This window comes from Candoia aspera, chromosome 4, assembly GCF_035149785.1.
Source record: "Candoia aspera isolate rCanAsp1 chromosome 4, rCanAsp1.hap2, whole genome shotgun sequence".
NCBI classification, from domain to species: domain Eukaryota; kingdom Metazoa; phylum Chordata; class Lepidosauria; order Squamata; family Boidae; genus Candoia; species Candoia aspera.
The window spans coordinates 100814006-100833579 of record NC_086156.1 but is presented as its reverse complement, the minus strand read 5'-3'; the positions used below and the strand labels follow the sequence as shown (position 1 = coordinate 100833579).

The 19574-nt window shown below is 43.9% G+C and overlaps 2 protein-coding genes across 2 annotated transcripts; one reads left to right on the top strand and one right to left on the bottom strand.

Annotated features, from left to right (window-relative positions):
• Positions 1 to 3003: 3003 nt before the first annotated feature.
• On the top strand, positions 3004 to 7019 carry RPL18 (ribosomal protein L18). Its single transcript, XM_063301241.1, has 6 exons — positions 3004 to 3115; positions 3858 to 3965; positions 4339 to 4437; positions 5406 to 5529; positions 5643 to 5712; positions 6855 to 7019. Exons 2-6 carry the CDS (start codon positions 3924 to 3926, stop codon positions 6928 to 6930), a joined length of 411 nt encoding a protein of 136 aa, XP_063157311.1. The 5' UTR covers positions 3004 to 3115; positions 3858 to 3923; the 3' UTR covers positions 6931 to 7019.
• On the bottom strand, positions 6988 to 17590 carry LOC134495665 (uncharacterized). The gene is made up of 5 exons (XM_063301240.1): positions 17512 to 17590; positions 16509 to 16638; positions 11474 to 11721; positions 10872 to 11372; positions 6988 to 8532 (listed from the first exon to the last, which is right to left on the bottom strand). The coding sequence occupies exons 1-5, from the start codon at positions 17545 to 17547 to the stop codon at positions 8065 to 8067; spliced, it is 1383 nt and encodes a 460-aa protein (XP_063157310.1). The 5' UTR covers positions 17548 to 17590; the 3' UTR covers positions 6988 to 8064.
• Positions 17591 to 19574: the final 1984 nt, after the last annotated feature.

The window sequence follows — 19574 nt, the reverse complement described above, 5'->3', positions numbered from 1 at the left end:
CTTTTCTGCTTTTTTGCCTTAAGTTGCTTTCCCAAAAGGGAATAGCGCAATATGCATGTATGTTCATCCCACAAAGTTTGAGTGGAGGCGACAATATAATGTTGATCGGTCACAGTTTCAGCAAAACCCTGCATAATCAAGTTGCATCCGATGCTCAACTGTTACTTAACTCTCTAATAAATATTTTCAGAAATAAATTACAAAACTAACCCGGAAGTTTATTTTCCCGATAAAGGAATGTCGCTCTACTTCTACCTCACGTCTACATGCACTTTTAGAATCACCATAGAGAGGCAAAGTTACCCGTTTCCCTTTCCCGGTCTCATCCTTTCGTTCCCATAGTTCTTCGCGCGTTTGCGGCTTCTTCCGGTCTCTTTTTTTTTCCGGCGCTGCGGATGCCACCATGGTGAGCATTGAGAGGGAAGGGAGGTGGTGGTGTTGAATCGGTTGTAATCTTCTCCGGGGAGGCGGCCTGGAGAGCATGTTATGTTGTGCTGGTAACGAGGGAAACTTGCAAGTGTTGGGGGGCAGGAATTGTACCCCTACTCTAGGGAGACGTGTCCGCAGAGAGCGGTGGTTGTTGCAGGATGGAACTCGGGCCTAAGAAAGTTCCCAGTTTGAGGGATGCCCTAAAGCTCGGGCAGAGAAAGAGGCCCGAACACGTGTGTGCGCGACAAGCCAGGGATGCCTGCTTAAGTTCCACCTAACTCCTTTGGTTGTGATAAGGTAACGTCAGATGCGTTACAGAAGTTCGCTTCAGATATCCTCTTAAAACGTAACGTTATTTTTGAAAAGTGTATTTTTGGTGCCCTGTGACTATTATAAAACCGGTGGTCTTAGAATAAAGCACTTATTTTTTATGTTATCTGTCTCTTCTTAATTGCTGCTGGGGCAAACTCTGAATGAGAGGTGTAGCATCTGTGGATACTCTCCAGTGCGATCTGTTATATAGTAGGAGTCGGTAAAGAGACTTTTCTGGATATGGGAATGAATAAAAACAGCAGCGTAGGAGAAGAGGAAATTCTTAAGAATGAGTTGGTGACCGAACCTGGTATTGGTACTGAAGAGAAAACAAAGGTGGGAAAAGAAAACACACAATACTGTAATAGGTCCTTTGGTCACGAAACTTAGATAAATGGCGATCCACGAGGAGAATACTTCAGAGGATTCAGTCTATAATTTGAGAGGAACACAGCTAAAGTTAAAAGGTAATTCTCAGTTGAATGGTTTGGAGAGATTGGAAGATGAGCTTGTACTCTGAAACGACGTCGATTTGGGAAGAAATGTACTCAAGTTACAAGATGCCTCAAACACTGTTTTAAGCATCAGCACATTTTCCCATTTTTCCGTGTTCAGTGACTGGTGAATTAGCTTATGCAAAGCTATAGGAACAGTAGTGTCATTCCAGTGTAGTTCAGTTTAGTCTATTGTAGTCATCTATTGCGTGCCTTCAAGTCAGTTTTTGACTGCTGGTGACTGGGTGGACTACTCCCTGCAGTTTTCTTGGCATGGTTTTCAGAAGTGGTTTGCCACTGTCTCCTTCCTAGGGCTGAGAGAGAGTGACTGGCCCAAGTTCACCCAGCTGGCTTTGTACCTAAGGCAGGACTAGAACTCTCGGTCACCCGGTTTCTAGTCTAATGCCTGAACTACTACACCAAATTCAAAGTCACAAAAAATAAAACATGCAATTCTCAGATAGTAGTAAAATTGAACCATAGTAAATAGAGCTGTGAAACCTAAATGTGAGTAGCTCATTAAAGGAAAATGAAAACTAAAAACAAGTAACCAGTTTGTGCAAAAAAAGTCCTCTGCTTATTGATAAGTTACGGTGAGTTCTGTAGACAGCCAAACAGTATTTGGCTGTGTTCAGTGAGACAGAGCAGATTGGTCAGATAGTAATGGGTATAGATAAAAGGAATCTGAACAATTACGGCATTTGTCTAAAAATGAGGATAACAGCTCCTGATGTGAAACAGCATAATAAGGGATAGTACGGTACAACATGACTGAATGTATTGCCACGTATCATTTTAGTTATATTACATATTGTTCACTTGGTTTTTACATACATATCTGATAGATTCTCCCATAGAGGGAATATGAATTTTGTCTAGTCTATAGAGGAAAACTATATCTGAGAGGGAAATTGTCATTAAGATTAACAGTGCAGTTTTACAAATGCTTACACAGATCTTGTAATTATAGGAAGGCAATCTAATAGTCACATGGGACGCGGTGGCGCTGCGGGTTAAACCGCTGAGCTGCTGAGCTTGCCGATCGGAAGGTTGGTGGTTCGAATCCGCATGACGGGGTGAGCTCCCGTTGCTAGTCCCAGCTCCTGCCAGCCTAGCAGTTCGAAAACATGCAAATGTGAGTAGATTAATAGGTACCGCTTCGGCGGGCAGGTAACGGCGTTCCGTGTAGTCATGCCGGCCACATGACCACAGAGGAAGTGTCTACGGACAAACGCCGGCTCTTCGGCTTTGAAACGGAAATGAGCACCGCCCCCTAGAGTCGGACACGACTGGACTTAATGTCAAGGGAAACCTTTACCTTTACCTTAATCTAATAGTCTCATAATCTTGAGATTTTTCATAGACTGGATATATCCAATGGATATCATTGTACTGGAGAGTAGGTTATGACACAAACATACCATAAGTTTTGGGGCATTGGGATGTCTGCTGTGACAGAGAGAGAGCTCTCCCTGATTATTTGCAGATCCTGCTTAGAATCTAATCGGAGCACTTTGATTTTCCCCAAGTTAAACTCCTATTTGACAGAAGGAGTTTGTTTATTCAGTACGTTTACGTGGCCTCCCAACTCACAGTGACTCTGGGCGGTTCACAAAATTAAAATCCACAATATAAAAAAAACCATCTACGGTTTAAACCCATCTGTGGGTTTATATCTGTGTAATTAATATGACGCCCAAATATAAAGAAACAAGGTATTTCTGTATTTGTCAGGCCACGGGCATATATGAGATATTTCCACTAACCTGAATATTTCTCTTCTTTGTCACCAGGGAATTGATATTCGCCACAACAAGGACCGTAAGGTTCGGCGTAAGGAGCCCAAGAGTCAGGATATTTACCTTCGCCTCTTAGTCAAGGTGAGAGCCAAGTCTTGCATTTATATGAAGAAGTGTCAAAGGTGGGAACCTACACTTGACAACATACGTGTAGAGCAGTGTTTCTCAACCTTGGCAACTTGAAGATGTGTGGACTTCAACTCCCAGAATTCCCCAGCCAGCGTGCTGGCTGGGGAATTCTGGGAGTTGAAGTCCACACATCTTCAAGTTGCCAAGGTTGAGAAACACTGGTGTAGCAGTTCTGGGTGTCATCACTGATCACTACTGAATGTGATCCATTTGCATGATATTATTCTCAGTTCCTCGGAATTCATTAGTAATATTTAGGTTTATTTTTAGACTGTTAATATTCCATATGAACTTGAATTTTTTTTTTTGGTGCATACGGACAACCCAGGATATGGCTTACGAAATTCAACAAGTAATTAGCTTTGTCTCCTCTCAAGCCTGCAGTTGCATCTAGCTCTGTTGGGTAGACTGGCAACGCGCTCTTGAATAATGGACCAGCCTATATTAGGAGATAGCAGGCTGGTCTTCATGGTGATATTTGAGGAAAGGCTGGACTTCTGCTTCATTTGCAGAGGTCTTGTATTAAATAAGACGAGCTCTGAAATGCTCTGATTTTAAAGAATTTGAGGCTAGTTTCCTGGTATCTTGGGGCAGGGTGAGAAAATAACAGGTTATATTTGGAGATTTACTTGGGTAACCGGATGTTGGTTTGTGAGCTTTATTTGGGAATTGGATTTAATTTCCATCCTCTCAGCTCTACAGATTCCTTGCTCGCCGGACCAATGCCAAATTCAACAAGGTGATACTCAAACGGCTCTTCATGAGCCGCACCAACCGGCCTCCGTTGTCCGTGTCCCGCTTGGTAGGTGCAGGTTCTTTACCTTTCTATCGCTTTTTTATTTCTTCTTCATCCTTCAGCTACCCATTGGTTTTAGTTGTCTGTTTGCTTTAAGTATGCCCTGTTGTTGCTGTTGTTCCTTCCCTGTTAAAGGAGGAAGTGGTGCCACCTCTACTGTGGCTTTGACCAAAGAGTTAAGAGAGAAAAGAAGAATGGAAGTTGACATGAGGTGATGAGCTCAAGAGGAGGGCAGTAGTAATATTCCCCTCCTTGGGAGGGTGGACTGTAGCTAAAAGCAGTGGATGTTTGTGCTGGTCGAGGACCAGTGAAGCTTCTGCTTATAACGGCAAACTGGTCAGTACAGGTATGCTAACTTGATCACCCCCTTATTCTCTAGATCCGTAAAATGAAGCTCCAAGGCCGGGAAAACAAAACTGCCGTTGTGGTGGGCACAGTGACAGATGATGTTCGCATCCAGGAAATTCCCAAGCTGAAGGTATCCCGACTGGGGACTGATGAAAAAGTCAACAATGCATGTCTAGAGCAGTGTTTCTCAACCATGGCATCTTGAAGATGTGTGGACTTCAATTCCCAGAATTGAATTGACAGCTCAGATTTCATAAACTAGAGGAAAGTTTTAGATATATATATATATAGAGAGAGAGAGAGCGTGCACGCACGAGCAGTGTTTCTCAAGCTTGGTAACTTTAAGCCGTGTGGGCTTCAACTCCCAGAACATTGCTGGCTGGGGAATTCTGGGAGTTGAAGTCCACACAGCTTAAAGTTGCCAAGGTTGAGAAACACTGATATAGAGGAATGTACAGAACTATATGCAATAGGTTGATGTATCCCCATGCAATCGTAATTGCCTTCACTGATTATTTGCAGTATCAATTATTGCCCATCTTAAGAACATCTAAATTGAGTTTTAGTCAATCATTTGATGAAACCTGTTTAGCTTTGTGCATGAGAAATAGAAGAATGCTTGTTTTTTTTCAATAAATGGCTTTGCTGCTGACTCTATGCCCAAACCAGAAGTGCAATTTTTGTAAGTGCCCCCCTTTAAAATATTTTTAATGTTCTGAACCTGCTTCCTGACTAATCATGGAGTGTGTAATTATAGTCAATTGATTCCCAATTACAATAATTGAGATGTAGATGAGATTGTAAATAAAGATGTCCCTTAACATTTGCAGGGTTTCAGTTCCAACCAGTTACTGTAATGGAGACAATAAAAAAATGTTCCTTACATATGTGCACAAGCTTGTCTGCCATTTTATGCATATGTAAAATACTGCAAAATGATGGATACGTAAAACCCTTCCTGTGGGTAACAAGGTCTGATTTATATTTTCCAAATGTGGATACTAACCCCATGGGTAATGAGGGCTGCCTGTACTTAGGTTTTTAATTGTTGGCTTTGGGGATTCTCACATTGCAAACTGGTTCTTTTTTCCTCCCCAGATTTGTGCCCTCAGAGTCACACAGGGAGCCCGTCGACGCATCCTGAAAGCTGGAGGCCAGATCATGACTTTTGACCAGTTAGCCATGGCTGCCCCTAAGGGCCAGGGAACTGTTTTGCTTTCTGGTGAGTCAGGAGAGAATATTATACTTTTGAGAGTTGTGAAGCTTTTATTGGTCTTAGTGTGCTGCTGATATCTCAACCTGACTGAAAGATCTCTCTGGACTTGCCTTCCGCAGGACCCAGAAAGGCCCGCCAAGTTTATCGGCATTTTGGCAAGGCTCCTGGCACCCCACACAGCCACACTAAGTGAGTATTCCAGACCATTAGGTTTTCTTCTGGGCATTTTGCTTTTACCCTATTTATCTCTGATTTCCAAAGTCATACGGTGGTTCGAAATCATGACTACTTTAAAAGGACTTAATTTGAGCTGAATTTGTACATTTACTCATTACGTACAACTTCTGCAATAGCAGCCTTGGTTTCTACATGTACTGTATCTGATCTCTCCAGATCTGGCTCACTCACTTTCTGACTTCTCACTGTGTGCACTTCCTTTTGAAAGCATTGAGGGGGGGAACACTGCAAGTGCATAGGCAAAAGTATCTTCCAAGCCATAAAGCAGCAGCGCCTTCTGTAAGGCTGGGCTATTTTAAAGGCTTTCCCTGCGGCCAGCACATGTGCGAGCTTGCCAGATTAACTAAAACTATAACTCCCTGCTCATTTTGGTGAAAACGTTTGAGCTCAGTGAGATTAATACCTGAATAGACGTGCCCAGAACTAAGTTGAGAGAGAGAACCTTTTTGTCTTTCAGTCTCACTATATTTTTAGACCTCCTCAGAAAACAATCTTAGTTCTTCCAGCTTTGCCAGAAAGTAGGATGGGAACTTTATGACATGTTTACGTACATCACTATTTCTGCATTTGTGTATTTTGCAGTAACTTTAAAAAGAGGTACTTAACGTGAATCGAAGAGCTATGAGTTGAAATTACTTGGTTCGCGTAATACGTGAAGGGAATTTTTTCCAAGCTTGCCATGTGGAAAAAAAAAATGGATTGGGCTTTATAATACCTGCAGCCACTGAACCATCTCCACCTGTGCCTTCAGGTTTGGGCTGGACATGGATCCCGGCTGCAATTCTTAAATAATTTTCTGTTATCGACTGGTGAGTGTCTAGGAATAAGACTTATTCTTGGGACTAGAAGAGTTTTTAAAGGCTAGAAATGAAACAGTTTGAAAGCAAGAAACTATAGTTACTTGTTTTTCCACTTAAGAGGGAATCCTGTTGGATCAGGGAGCTGAAGAAACGCAGCTGGAAGCCAAGGAGCCACGTTTTGTGGCTTTCTGAATTTCAGGACAGTTCTGTGTTTTCTGTCCTCTGCATAAAAGTGGGATGTGACAACGGACCATTTGTCTTACATTCCCCCTCCCCTCGTTTTCCCTTTTCCAGGCCATATGTCCGATCCAAGGGACGTAAGTTTGAACGAGCTCGAGGTCGCCGTGCCAGTCGAGGCTACAAAAACTAATTGAAAATGTTTAGCGTTTAATGGAAATGTGTTTAATGGAAAATGTGACGGCCAACATATAAGGATTAAAGCTTTTATCCCTCAAATTAGTACTCCGGCGGTGTCTGCTTGTTTGCTCAGAGCCCAGTGTGCAAAGCTTGGTTGAGCCACAACAGAATCTGAGCCGTTGCTCTAAAATTCATTCTTCTCCCAAGAAATTTTTACCTCCTGCAACTAGTACCTAACATAACTTCGTAAAAAGCTTGGTAGAAATGTTGGCTAGTTCAGATGCATGGTTAAGGACCAGATGGAAACATGATTAAAGTGGCACTTGGGTGGTTTGAAAAATGGTCTGAAATTGCAGTAAATTTCAGAGCGTAGAGACTGCCTTGGAAGATCTTTTTAAAAAAGTTTAGAAACAGTTAGAATGTCAACCTAGTTTTTAAACACTAACTCGCTAACCATTGGGGACCTAGAATTGCACAGAGGGAGTACCTGAAATTCAGTGTGAGAGAACAGGCTGAGGAAAAAGGAATGAAATTTGCCAAGCTTGAACCTGGGAGCTAGAACTGTTTACTTTAGAAAGGACAGGGTGATAAAAAGATCCTGCAAACCAATTTGGTGTAAAGGTTAAGGCACCAGGCTAGAAACAAGAGACTGAGCTCTAGTCCTGCCTTGGGTAGGAAGCTAGCTGGGTTGGGCGACCTGGGTCCAGCCCTTCTCTCTCAGCCCTAGGAAGAAGAACACAGTGGCAAACTACTTCTGAACATGTTGCAAAGAAAACTTCAGGGATTTGTCCAGGCAATTCCCAGTAGTCAGCTCTGACTCAAAGGGACCAAAGAAAGAAAAGAAAAACAAACCAGGTCTCTGAAAATTTCTAGGAAGGAAACTGGAAAGCATGACAACGCTAACACTTAATTGTAGACTTAGGAAAGCAGTTTGGGAAAGCTTCTGAAATAAAAGTAGGTGCTGGGCGGTGCAGGTAATGCGTGAATTCTGCCGTGCTTGTTTTGTTACCCGTGATCGAGGAGAGCAGAAAAGTGGTGGCTCCAAGCAGGAATTCCATCTTACCCGAGCAGTCCCTGTGACCCAAAGGCTGTGCTGAAAGCAGCATGGGTTTTGAAACAAAGTCCTGGAGATGCTGGAGTCCTTGCTCTAGGTTAGACCCATAGGTTCATGCAGCAGACAGGCCAGGTAGCAGGAAACGACCCAGGCCCGGCTCACTTGGTTTTCCATATTCTGAGGGTGAACCAGCCGCAGGAAGCGGAAGCTGAAAGCCTTGTCTGTCATGCTGCGTAAGCTCAGCACTTTCCTCTTGGCAGTCTCTTGCTGAGCTGTCAGCTCCATGTGTCCTACCTGCAGGAACGGAGGCAGTGTGGGCAACTCACGGCCGGTTCCCGCACTGAACGTGAGGAAGCCGCTGGGTGCGGCCAGAGCGTACCCATGGGTGGAATAGTGGGCCCGAGGACTTCGGCAGCCGCCATCTCCTTTGCTTCGTGTCTTTCCTTGGGCTTCGAAAAAAAGCTCTGCGCAGTCCAGAGCCACCAGCACCATGTCGTGATGTTGAAGTTGGTGTTGTGGCTTGAAGGCATCTATGTAGCGCTGGCTGCAGGCAACTGGAACCTGCCAGGGGTGAGAAAATACTCATTTGCTGTAGACCAACAGATAAATAGACATCTATAGGCAAAAAGATAGTGGAGAGATGGCGTATAATCTAGGCTGGGTGATTAACAAAATAAGAGCAACTATTGGGATAGAATTAAAGCAGTGTGTCTCAACCTTGGCAACTTTAAGGTGTGGGCTTCAACTCCCAGAATTCCCCAGCCAGCCATGCTGGCTGGGAATCCTGAGAGTTGAAGTCCATACTTCTTAAAGTTGTCATGGTTGAGAAACACTGAATTAAAGGTTCAGCATTCTGTTCCAACAACGGTAAAGCAGATGCTTTGGGGAAGCCCATAATCAGTACCTTCCTCTTCATGCCTCCCAGAATGGGTGTTGAGAGGGCCATGTAACCCTCCCTCCATTGCTGCTGCACCCTAAAGTCTAATCCAATGTTTTTCAAAGTTGGCCTTCAACTCCCAAAATTCCAAATTAACATCTTAAAGTTCCCAAGGTTGAGAAACACTGCTCTATAAGACCTTAAGTTTGAAAAACACTGGTCTAATATGACAAGAGGAAAATAAATATGTGGGAGTAATAGTTACATATAATTAAAAGCAAATTTATTTTATCTTGGCCCTGTTTGTTTTTTGGAATGTAGTCCTTATTTAAACCAAGGTTTAGTTTAGCTTTGATCAGATTCCTGGTACAACCAAATAGCAAGTTTCACAGCCTAAGATATAGTGGATCACTAATATAATTTGTGAATAGGAAGTGTTCACAATTGGAATAGGATTTGGTCTTCACTCAGTGCTCCACTTGCTGGTTCAGAATGAGAATCGCATTGTCTAAACCTTCCCCAGTCTAATGCTTCTGGATAAATATGATGATGGAGGCCCTGATCCAGGGTAAAATGTGTGCAGTCCAGGGAAATGTAACTCAATGACATTCAGAGAGTCACAAGCTGACTTTCTGCAAAGGAGTATTTTGACTGATCAAGGATGGCTTGGAAAACAGACATAAGTGCATACATAAGTCCAGAGAAAGTGGGGTTTGACTGTCATTGAAATCAACAGAAAAAGTTTGTGGCAATTTAATATATTTCATTAATTCGACCATCACTTGAATGTAATTTAGATTTGTGGTACCATACAGATCAAACAGAAGGGCCAGTTTGGTGTAGTGGTTCAGGCGTGAGGATAGAAACCAGGAGACTGAGAGTTCTAGCCCTGCCTTAGGCACGAAGCCAGCTGGGTGACCTTGGGCCGGTCACTTACTCTCAGCCCTAGGAAGAAGGCAATGGCAAACCATTTCTGAAAAACCTTGCCAAGAAAACTGCAGGGACGATCCAGCCAATCGCCAGGAGTCAAAAACTGACTCGAAGGCACACACACACAGATCAAACAAGAAACAGATTTTTACTCATAACTCCAGGGGTGGGATCATGCTGCAGCCTAAGATTCAGTCTTACAAGAAAAATACACAGATATACATGGGGTTGGATAAGCAGGATGCTATGTGCTTTAAAGCTTGAACCACTAGGGGACACTGCAGGGCTCAACTTGAAGGCACTCATCCCTGCTCTAACACAGGGCTGCACTCAAAGCAATGGAGTTAAATATAATTCTCTTTAACTTCAGCTCCCCTTCCATTACGTTTCTTTCCCACATTTGCTCCTTGAGTATTTTTTTTTAAATGGGAGACAGCAGAGCCTATACTGGCAACTTGTACATCCAATGCCATCCTTCAGAGACTGGCGAAGGAAAGATTAAAGGGCATCACATATAGAAAAAAAAGTTTTTGAAGGTACACATAGAATAAATGATCGGCCAAGCTTATTCAACAAGTAAGCATTCTTCCTCAGAGGCCATTGATGCAATTTTTTCAAAGGTTAACACAAAATTCAACCTTTCAAGCTATCTCCATGTGACAGACTTTTTCTTGAAAGTGTAACAGTTTAAACGATGAACAAATGACTTTATGTACCTGAGAGGCAGATAACTTAGTTTAAGACAACCCAGAAAAGGAAGGTAAGACAATTCCATTGTTAAATTTCAGCGCAGTTGAAACGATGGTTCTCCCATTTTAAGGGTAGCCTGTTTGGGGGTTGGGAGAATTTGTTTCCCGTTAAATACTATAAGCAGCCATTGAGGAAGACTGAAATCATCAGAGAGATGCATACATACGTTATCAGTCCCTGAGGTCTCCCCACCCATCCTTCAGCCAGGTTTTTCTATGCTGCTTCAATAACTGACACAGTTCCGATCATTCCCAACTAGTAGCCATTAGGTCAAGATGAGGGACATTTAGGGTAGCATATCTGGACTGGGGCGAGGAAGGAAGGGCTGGCAGCAGCCACTCACCTGTCGCAGTCTCCTCTCCATGAGCTCCATCCAGCTCAGCCAGTAGCGGGAGGCTGTGGATTCAGAGATACGGAAACGAAAAGCCAGGTCTTGAAGAAGGAGCCCCAAGCGCAACCGGACAAGCACCAAGAAGAGCTGGTTCTCAGGGCTGAGGGCACAGGGAGGACCATTCTCCAGACACTCCCCCTCCTGGAGGAACTCCAAGAAGGCCTTGAGGCGAGGGTACCCATCAAAGCCTGTGTAGAACCTCAACCACTTGCGGTGAGTCTTGACACACTCAAGGGAGAAGACCCCATGTTGTGCTCGGGCCTCAAGCTGCCCCCTCAGTTGCTTGCCCAGTGAGAGGATGGTGGTTCTGTGGGCATCGTGCTTCTGCAAGCATTGCCCCCAGGACTCCAGCTGGTCCTGCTGGCAGCACAGGTTTTGGTTCTCGGCCTTGAGTTGAGAAACATCTGCTCCAAGGTCAGAGAGAACATGCTGTTTCTCGGCTTCTGCTTTTTCCTGGAAGCAAGGGCAAAAGCCAATGTTGTAGGGCTCTTTCCTCCTCGCCTCTCCATAGCTGGTGTATTATATGCACCAGGCTATGTATGGTTGGCCCTTACCTGAAGTTCCTGATACTGGTTTTCCTGGTCCTCTATAGTCTTCTGCAGGCTGAGGAGGAGCTCGCTCTGGTGGGACACAGTGTCCTTCAGTTCCCTCACCAGGTTCTTCAGAGCTGCTGCTTCCTCAGGGATGCAGTACAGGGCATGATCATGGATTGCTGTCTGCTCCAATTGGCTGGGGTGGTGGAGAGGCTGGCTGCCACTGTTTGTCCCCTCAGCCAGGTCACCAAGGCATGGGGCAGCTTCTGCTGTGGAGAGATGGGGCTCCAAGTGCTTTAACTGTCATACTGATGGCCCAGGACCTGAGGATCTCTCAGGATCTGCCATCTGTGAGCCCACTGACATCCATCTCAATTACCATTACAGATAGTCCTCACCTAACAACCATTTGTTTAGTGACGGTTTGGACTAGCAATCCCACGCATACAACCCAAAGTATGGATCTGGTATGTAGATGACACCTTCGTCATAATAAAAAAGGAACAACTGGAGGAGACACATGAAACCATCAACAACACATTCAGAGGAATAAAATTCACAAGGGAAGAAGAAAACAACAACACACTACCCTTCTTGGACATCCTCATCAGTAGAGGAAACGATAGCAAGTTAGAAACATGAGTGTACCGGAAAGCTACCCATACCAACCAAGTGCTCCAACTGCCCAACCTCCCACAAGAGGAGCTGTGTGAGAACATAACGAATGCCCTGCAGCAACCCAGAACACCAGAAAAAGTAAACAGACCATCTATACAGCATCTTCCAGCAAAATGGATACCCCTGCAACTTTATCAAAAAGTGCCTGACCACCCAACTCACTACAACCCAACCAACAGAAGCTATGAAAAGGGTAACACTGCCGTACATCAGAAGCATCTCAGAAACCACCAACAGACTGTTACAACTGCATGGCATTACTGTAGCACACAAACCAACTAAAGCCCTCCAAAACATCTTAAGTAAACCAAAAGACCCAGTAGCCCAAGAAGGAAAAACAGGAGTTATCTACAACATACAGTGCAAAGACTGTAACAGCCACTATGTAGGACAGACAGGCAGGAGACTAGCAGAGGGCATCCACGAACACCAGCTAGCAGTCAGGAGACACTATGAGAACTCCCTAATCTCACAACACATGGACAGGCTCATCCATACTTTCAACTGGGAAACTCTGAGCATCCTAGACCAAGCCAAATCCAAAAACGCTAAAGAATTCCTGGCAGCTTGGCACTCAGACAAGTCAGCCATTAACAGGCACATAGAGGTAAACAACATTTACATACCTTTCAAAAGAGACAATAGAAAAGCCAAAAGACCAGTACACTCCCTTGCCAGCAATCAACACCCAGATATGCAAAAATCAACACTAGGATTAACACCAGATGAACAATCAAACAGCACAGTACACCTTAATCAAGGAACTATTAATTCAGTCAAGCAGCCAAGCAGCAAACAACAGCCCAATCAAGGAACTCCCAAGGAGAGAACAACACCCCCACCAACACAAGCAGGGCAAGCCACTGTACATAAACTGAGAGCAAGGCCCACTCCCTCTTTGCACTGAAGATATTGCCTAGTCTGGCAAGGAAACGTCTGCAAGAAAACAAGAAGGCTCAGGGAGCACCAAGGACTCCACACTTCAACCCTGAGCTACAATATTCTCCTTGATTGGTTTGGACTTAAGACGGTGCTAAAATCCAACTTGCAACTGGTCCTTGCACTTATGACTGTCACAGCATTCCTGCAGTCACCTGATCGTGATTTGGGCACTTGGCAACCAGTTTGCATGTATGATCGTCACAGCAACCCGTAGTCACATGATCACCATTTTCGACCTTCCCAGTCAGCATCCAGCAAGCAAAATCAATGGGGAACTGCGTGATTTGCTTAACCACCACGTGGTTCACTTAACGACCAAAGTCAGAGTCAAAACCTACTTTCCCAGAGGCCTGACTAGATAACAGCCCAGTTACTATGGTGGTGTTTACCCAACACACCTTACCACGACTAGCCAAGCACATTTAAGCCTAGTGTTGTGTGTGAACCAGGTTCTGTTGATTTACTATGTCACGCAAAGGCAGAAAATTGGATTAAAATGAGTAGATGTGTGATGAAACCAACCCACTCACTTAACTCAGTCCTCAGAAATGCAAAGATGAGTTGAAGTGTCCCTGCTCTGATATACTGTATGTGCCACCCTGAGCTCTCGGAGAAGAATTGAAATGCAACCATTAATAAATAAATAATAAATGAGCCGGGTTGTTGTGACATTTCTCAGTTGGATGGATGCTAAATTGCTTGAAGGAAGGAAGAACAAGCATCAACCCATTTGAAATCCTGTCCAGATACACACATTGTAAGTTATTGAGGTCTTAGCATAGCACTTCTCAAATAACTCCTACTTATGGTCTGTGTTTTTAATTAACTAAACCTGTTCTTTACCTATAACGCTGTTCTTCCATCCTGCCTCCCTACCAATGATTCAGACTTAACCCACTTTCAGGATAGCTCCCTTTCGAATACGATTTCTTAGTGTAGAAGGGTAACTAATGCCCCACTTCTAGAATTGTTTAAGAAATCTTACCAGGTTGAGTTTTTTTTTAATTTGCTGAGGCCATTAGGCTTTTATCATTTACAGTATGTTAACAGTTATCCGGGTTTGCATCTGAGTTGGTTTTTCTTATTGTGCTCTTGTATTTGCTTTATACTTATTGTGTGTGTGTGTGTGTCTATTTTAAAAAGCAAAATAAATTTTCTATTTTTAGCTGTCACTCTCCGCAAGTTTCTCTTTGATACCAGCAAAGCAGGAAGTTTAATTGATGAGTTGTCTTTTTTCTGGAGCAGGTAATTCTGCTGCATTCTGCACTGGGAGTGACTGGTTTTATTTATTGGCTCATAACCAATCAAATCTTCAGGAGATGGTTTGGCAGCAGATGTGCAGAGAAATGAAATTTCGAGATGTGCATTGTTCTTGCTCAAAGCTTAAGGAAGTGAGTGGAAGGGGGAAGAGCAGAGCAATCTTCCCCAGTCCATTGTCTTCAGAAGCCCTGGGCTTCAGTTCCCAACCTCTTACACTTGATGGCCACGCTGGCTGATTTTAAAAACTAGATCTGCAGGGTACCAAGATGGGGCGGGTCGAAACAGAGGAGGAGGGATGGGAGTGCCAGAAAATGGTGAATTCTTTGGGCCGGCCTAATTTTTCTTCTTTGGATAGAATTGGAATCCGGTTGCTTTCCTTTTTTCTTATTTCTGGTGGATCAACAAAGTCAAGATGGAGCCACAACTCTGCAATCAAAGCCTCACCCCTTTTTTATGTGCATAACAACACGTATAAAGAAGGGCGAGGATCTGGTTGTGGCTGCCATCTTAACTTTTTTGACAGACAGACAGATACCCCTGGACCCACCCAATCACCCCAGCCCAAGGACTCCTGATTCTCCACCGCTCCAGGTGAAGATGGTAGGAGCAGGTGCTCCGATCTGGGCACTCCTGGACTTACCTTTGTCACATGAACTCAGATCAGCCTATAAACATCTCATCTTATTTGTCCTATGATCCACCCCTTTTGTTGGCTTCATGCCATACACCAAGATATACCATGGTGTATCTGTTTGAGGCTTAGCATTACAGGTAGTCCTCGCTTAACAACCATTCATTTAGTGATGGTTTGGACTTACAACAGTGCTGGAAAAGATGACTTATGACTGGTCCTCACACTTACGACTGTCACAGCGTCCCCATGGGCACGTGATCATGATTTGGGTGCTTGGCAACAGGTTCACATTTATGACCATTGCAGTGTCCTGTGGTCACATGGATCACTGTTTTCAACCTTCCTGGCTGTCTTCTGGCAAGCGAAATCAGTGGGAAAATGTGTGATTTGCTTAATGACCATGCAATTTGCTTAACAACCACTGCAAAAACGGTAGTAAAATTGGGTTGGATTCACTTAATGACTGCTTCACTTAGCAACCAAAATTCTGGTCCCAACTGTGGTCATTAAATGAGGACTACCTGTATGCTTTATCCAAGCCAGTTGTAGTTCATTCAATATACCATGGTTAAACTTAATGTGAAACGTAAACCAGGTCAGGATGGCTCAGCTACCGCAATCCATGTTCTGATCACGGAGATGACTTGGCAGCTGCTGAATGTGCAGAATGTGGCAGCAAATCTGTGATGCTCGATATCTTCAGAGGCTACCTCACATTAGTCCTATAAAAACTGCAGTAGTTGCTTATGTATTTCTGGTTGGCCTTTTTAGTAGTAATGATGTTCAAGGCCTTAATACTTGACACATAGATAAGGTGCTAGACTAGAAACTGAGGAAAGCTGAGTTTTTGCCCTCCCTTAGGCATCAAAGCTGACTGGGTGACTTTGGGCCAATCCCTCCCTCTCAGGCCAACCACCTCATAGGGCTGTTGTGGAGAAGAAAGGCGGCAGGAGTATTATGTACACTACCTTGAGTTGTATGAAATAAGCATGGGAATAGTAATAATGCCTAAGACTCCCAATGGCCAAACCTTAAGATCTGCAGGGAAAGATCTCACTGTCTGATGGTTAGAAGAGAGATGTGGGTACATGCTATGGCACTCTAGTTTTGGAATGCTCTTCCCCTGGATGCCAGGTTGGCACTGCCATGACCTGCCTTTCAGTGCCAGGCAAAGATCTGGCTTTTCAGTCTTGCATTTGAGACTCAAGCGTCCAGGGCCTGAGACCCCTTTTTCTCCCTTGCGCCTTTCTGTCAGGATTCCTGTGGTTATTACTCTGTGTGTTTGTTATAATTTCCTTTTACTATTTTCTTTTCCCTTTTTATGAGTTGCAAGCTGCCACAAGATCCTCTGGATAGTGCGTAGATTATAAATATTTTAAATTAAAAATAAAATTAATGAGGATGGAAGAAACAGAGTGTGTGGTTCCCAGAGATCTTTTCCCTCTGGCAGATCAAGGTAGCTCAGGGATAGTTACACTGGCCAAGCATCTTGCCTAATATTCCTTGCATATTGTACTTGTGGAAAGAGATCAGAGGAGATACCAAAGTCATCTGGTGTGAGCTGCAAGCTGCTCAGCTTTCTCTTCTTTCTTCTGGTGGGGGAGGATCCGGCAGACACCTGCATCTCCGGCCCAGAGTGCACACCACAATTGCATGGTGTGTCCGAGGGAGCCTGGGGATTTGGATAGGAATTGCAGTTAGGTAGCACTAATTTACGGAGCCAGTTTGGAGTAGCGGTTAAGGTACCAGGCTAGAAACCGGGAGACCCTGAGTTGTAGTCCCACTTTAGGCATAAAGCCAGCTGGGTGACCTTGGGCCAGTCACTCCCCCTCAGCCCTAGGAAGGAGGCAAAGGCAAACCTCTTCTGAAAAACCTTGCCAAGAAAACTGCAGGGATTTGTCCAGGCAGTGTCTGAGAATTGGACACAATTGAACAGATAAAAAAAAAAAAAGCTAATCTACCAGGTGGCACAATTGCCCACGCTCCTGACAACTTTGATTTTTGTGAATGGCTACTGTCAATTATCACAGTCTGCATGCGCTCCATTTCATTCCTATTCCCATTCCTCACCTCCGAGCCCAGACCAAGGTGTTTAATATATACTTCTCTTTCAGCCCAAAACGTCATGCCTCTGATGAAGGGGACTGTATAAATGTATAAATAAATAAATGTATAAATGCATTGGTGACTTTTTAAAGTGTCTGAAGACCGACTCTCTCTCTCTCTCTCTCTTTTTTGCAATTGCTTAATCTAACTAACGTTCCCTGGAGTTGGTTTTGGGATCAAGCGGCTTATAAATCGAATACAAACGGCAGCAACTTCGAAAGATCCACACGTGTCAACCAGCCTTTCCCAATCTGTGGCTGGATTACAGCTCCGGTAACTGGCTGGGAGTTATGGGGATTATACATCGGGAGGGCCTAGACGAATGCGTTTAGAGTTCCATGAACTACACGCAAAGGAAGGAAAAAAGGATTAGGGTTGTAAATATGAAATTGTATGCCTAGGGCACGCCAGGACTCCACGCGCTCTTGCAATTGAATACCTGCGAGCAAACGCTGCTGCTGCTGCTGTTCTCCATTGGCCCCCGCAGCCTCGTTTCCGATCCAAAATGGCGACAGACGTGAAATTGCTCTATCTCTTTTGGTGGCACGGTTAAAGTTGAGGCAGACGTCAGCCGAGGTACCCACAACCAAGATGGCAGGATTACGCTCGAAAGCGAGGAAACCGGAGGAAAGTGATAGGAGTTCCGCCAGGAGTTGGGTCCTAGTTGCTGCGTATAACACATTTCGTTCGATAAGGTTTTGGAAGAGAGTTATTGTGGATAAAGAGGCGTTTTGGAGCTGGCAATTTTTCTTTTCTTCCAATACTGTAGCAGAAAGGGTCGGCATCTTTATGGCTAATATTTTTTTGCAAAGAATATTTGCGGGGAGGGGAGAGAAGAATTTTGATCTAATCCAACTTTACAATTCTTACACATGTCTCAAATAAAATTATCTGTCCAAAGTCACTATTCTTTAAAAGGTGCTCAAAAGTTGTACTAACTTCCCTAGAGTTACCAGATAGCTTGAACAGGCAAAGGAGGACATGGACAATTGAAAAGGAGGACAAATGGGGGAAAGGAGGACACACTGTTTTTCTTGGCATCTGCAACAAAAATTTCAGCAGAAACGGCAAAACTGCAAAAAATGTACTTAGCTCTACATGTATATGAAATTACTTTTTCCAGCATCAGAAAGACTGTTTTTTCAATTGCAATATTTTCCCTACAACTCTTTATTTTCAAGGACATATTCTAGTGATAATACAGAATTGACAACAATGTGTTTTTCAAATTTCATCCTAGAAAAGTATGAAAAGTCATGTGTTGTACAGATAACAGCGATCATAGATTTGGAGGGGCTGGACTGAAGCTGATTGCTGGAATCACGAAATAAATGAAATAATGCAAATCTCAGCTGCCAAGTCTATCGATGGTTGAAGGAAAGAAAGAAGCAGACGATTTACAAGGTCACAATAAGTGAAAGTTTGAATAACTTGTGAAAACAGTTCAAAATAATGATTAAAAGATACTCAGAAAGCTGGACAATATTTGACTTTAATGCTATGCCTGACAGACAGAGGACATCAGCATAAAAAAGAGGACATGTCCTCCTTTTGCCAGATATCTGGTAACCCTAAACTTCCCCACCCTGGCTGAGGGTTATGGGGGTTGATGTCCAACACATCTGGAGGGCACCAAGTTGGGGAACCCTGCATTATGACACTGAAGTGTGAGGATGAAAAAAGTAAGAGTTGATGCCCCATGTTTGCTGTTGTCCCTTCGTATGTTCAGCAAAATCTTTGAAAGAGCCTGATGAAGCAGTCCAATATATGTACCAGCAGGTTGTTATGCGATCATGTCTTCCACATGCATGCATTTCTCCAAAAGGCATTGGTGGAAAAAGAGGACAAGGCAACGTATTGGAAAAAAGAAAAGTCAAGTCCCAGTGCGCAAAGCCGCATCGGCCATCAAACCCACATTCAGATAATACCTTCCTTAGGATATATGTTGATGGAGATTCTCAGTCCTCCAGGTGGAATTGTCTGTAGGTTGAGTCATGGCAACTGGATTTCTTTCCTTTTGGCAGAAACGTTTCGCTGCTTGTCCAAGCAGCTTCTTCAGTCTGGTCAAAGGTTGGTGAGGGGACCCCATATATGTCTTCCAGGGTGGCTGCAGGCTGCACCCTTTTCTACCAAAAAGAAAGAAATCCAGTTGCCATGACGACCTGCAGACTTCCTTAGGATAATTCAGTGGTCAGTGTTGGTTCTGTCAAACCAAAGTCTATTCTGTGACAATTAAGAAGGTGAACTCTGCACAATAGGACACTCTTGAGACTTAGCTGCTACATGTTCTGATTCAGGAAAAAAAAAAGTACTACAAAACACAACTTCCATCAAAAATGGTACAGAAAGATGTTTGGAATGCTAGCTCTCACTAAGGAAATCAGTGGGATTAGGAGAAAGTAGGACTTTTACCTCACAAACCCTTCCCCGGCCCCTCTCCAAATTATTATTAGCAAGGTCATGTTTTCTCACCATCGTGAGAGGTGTGATGACAAAGGAGCC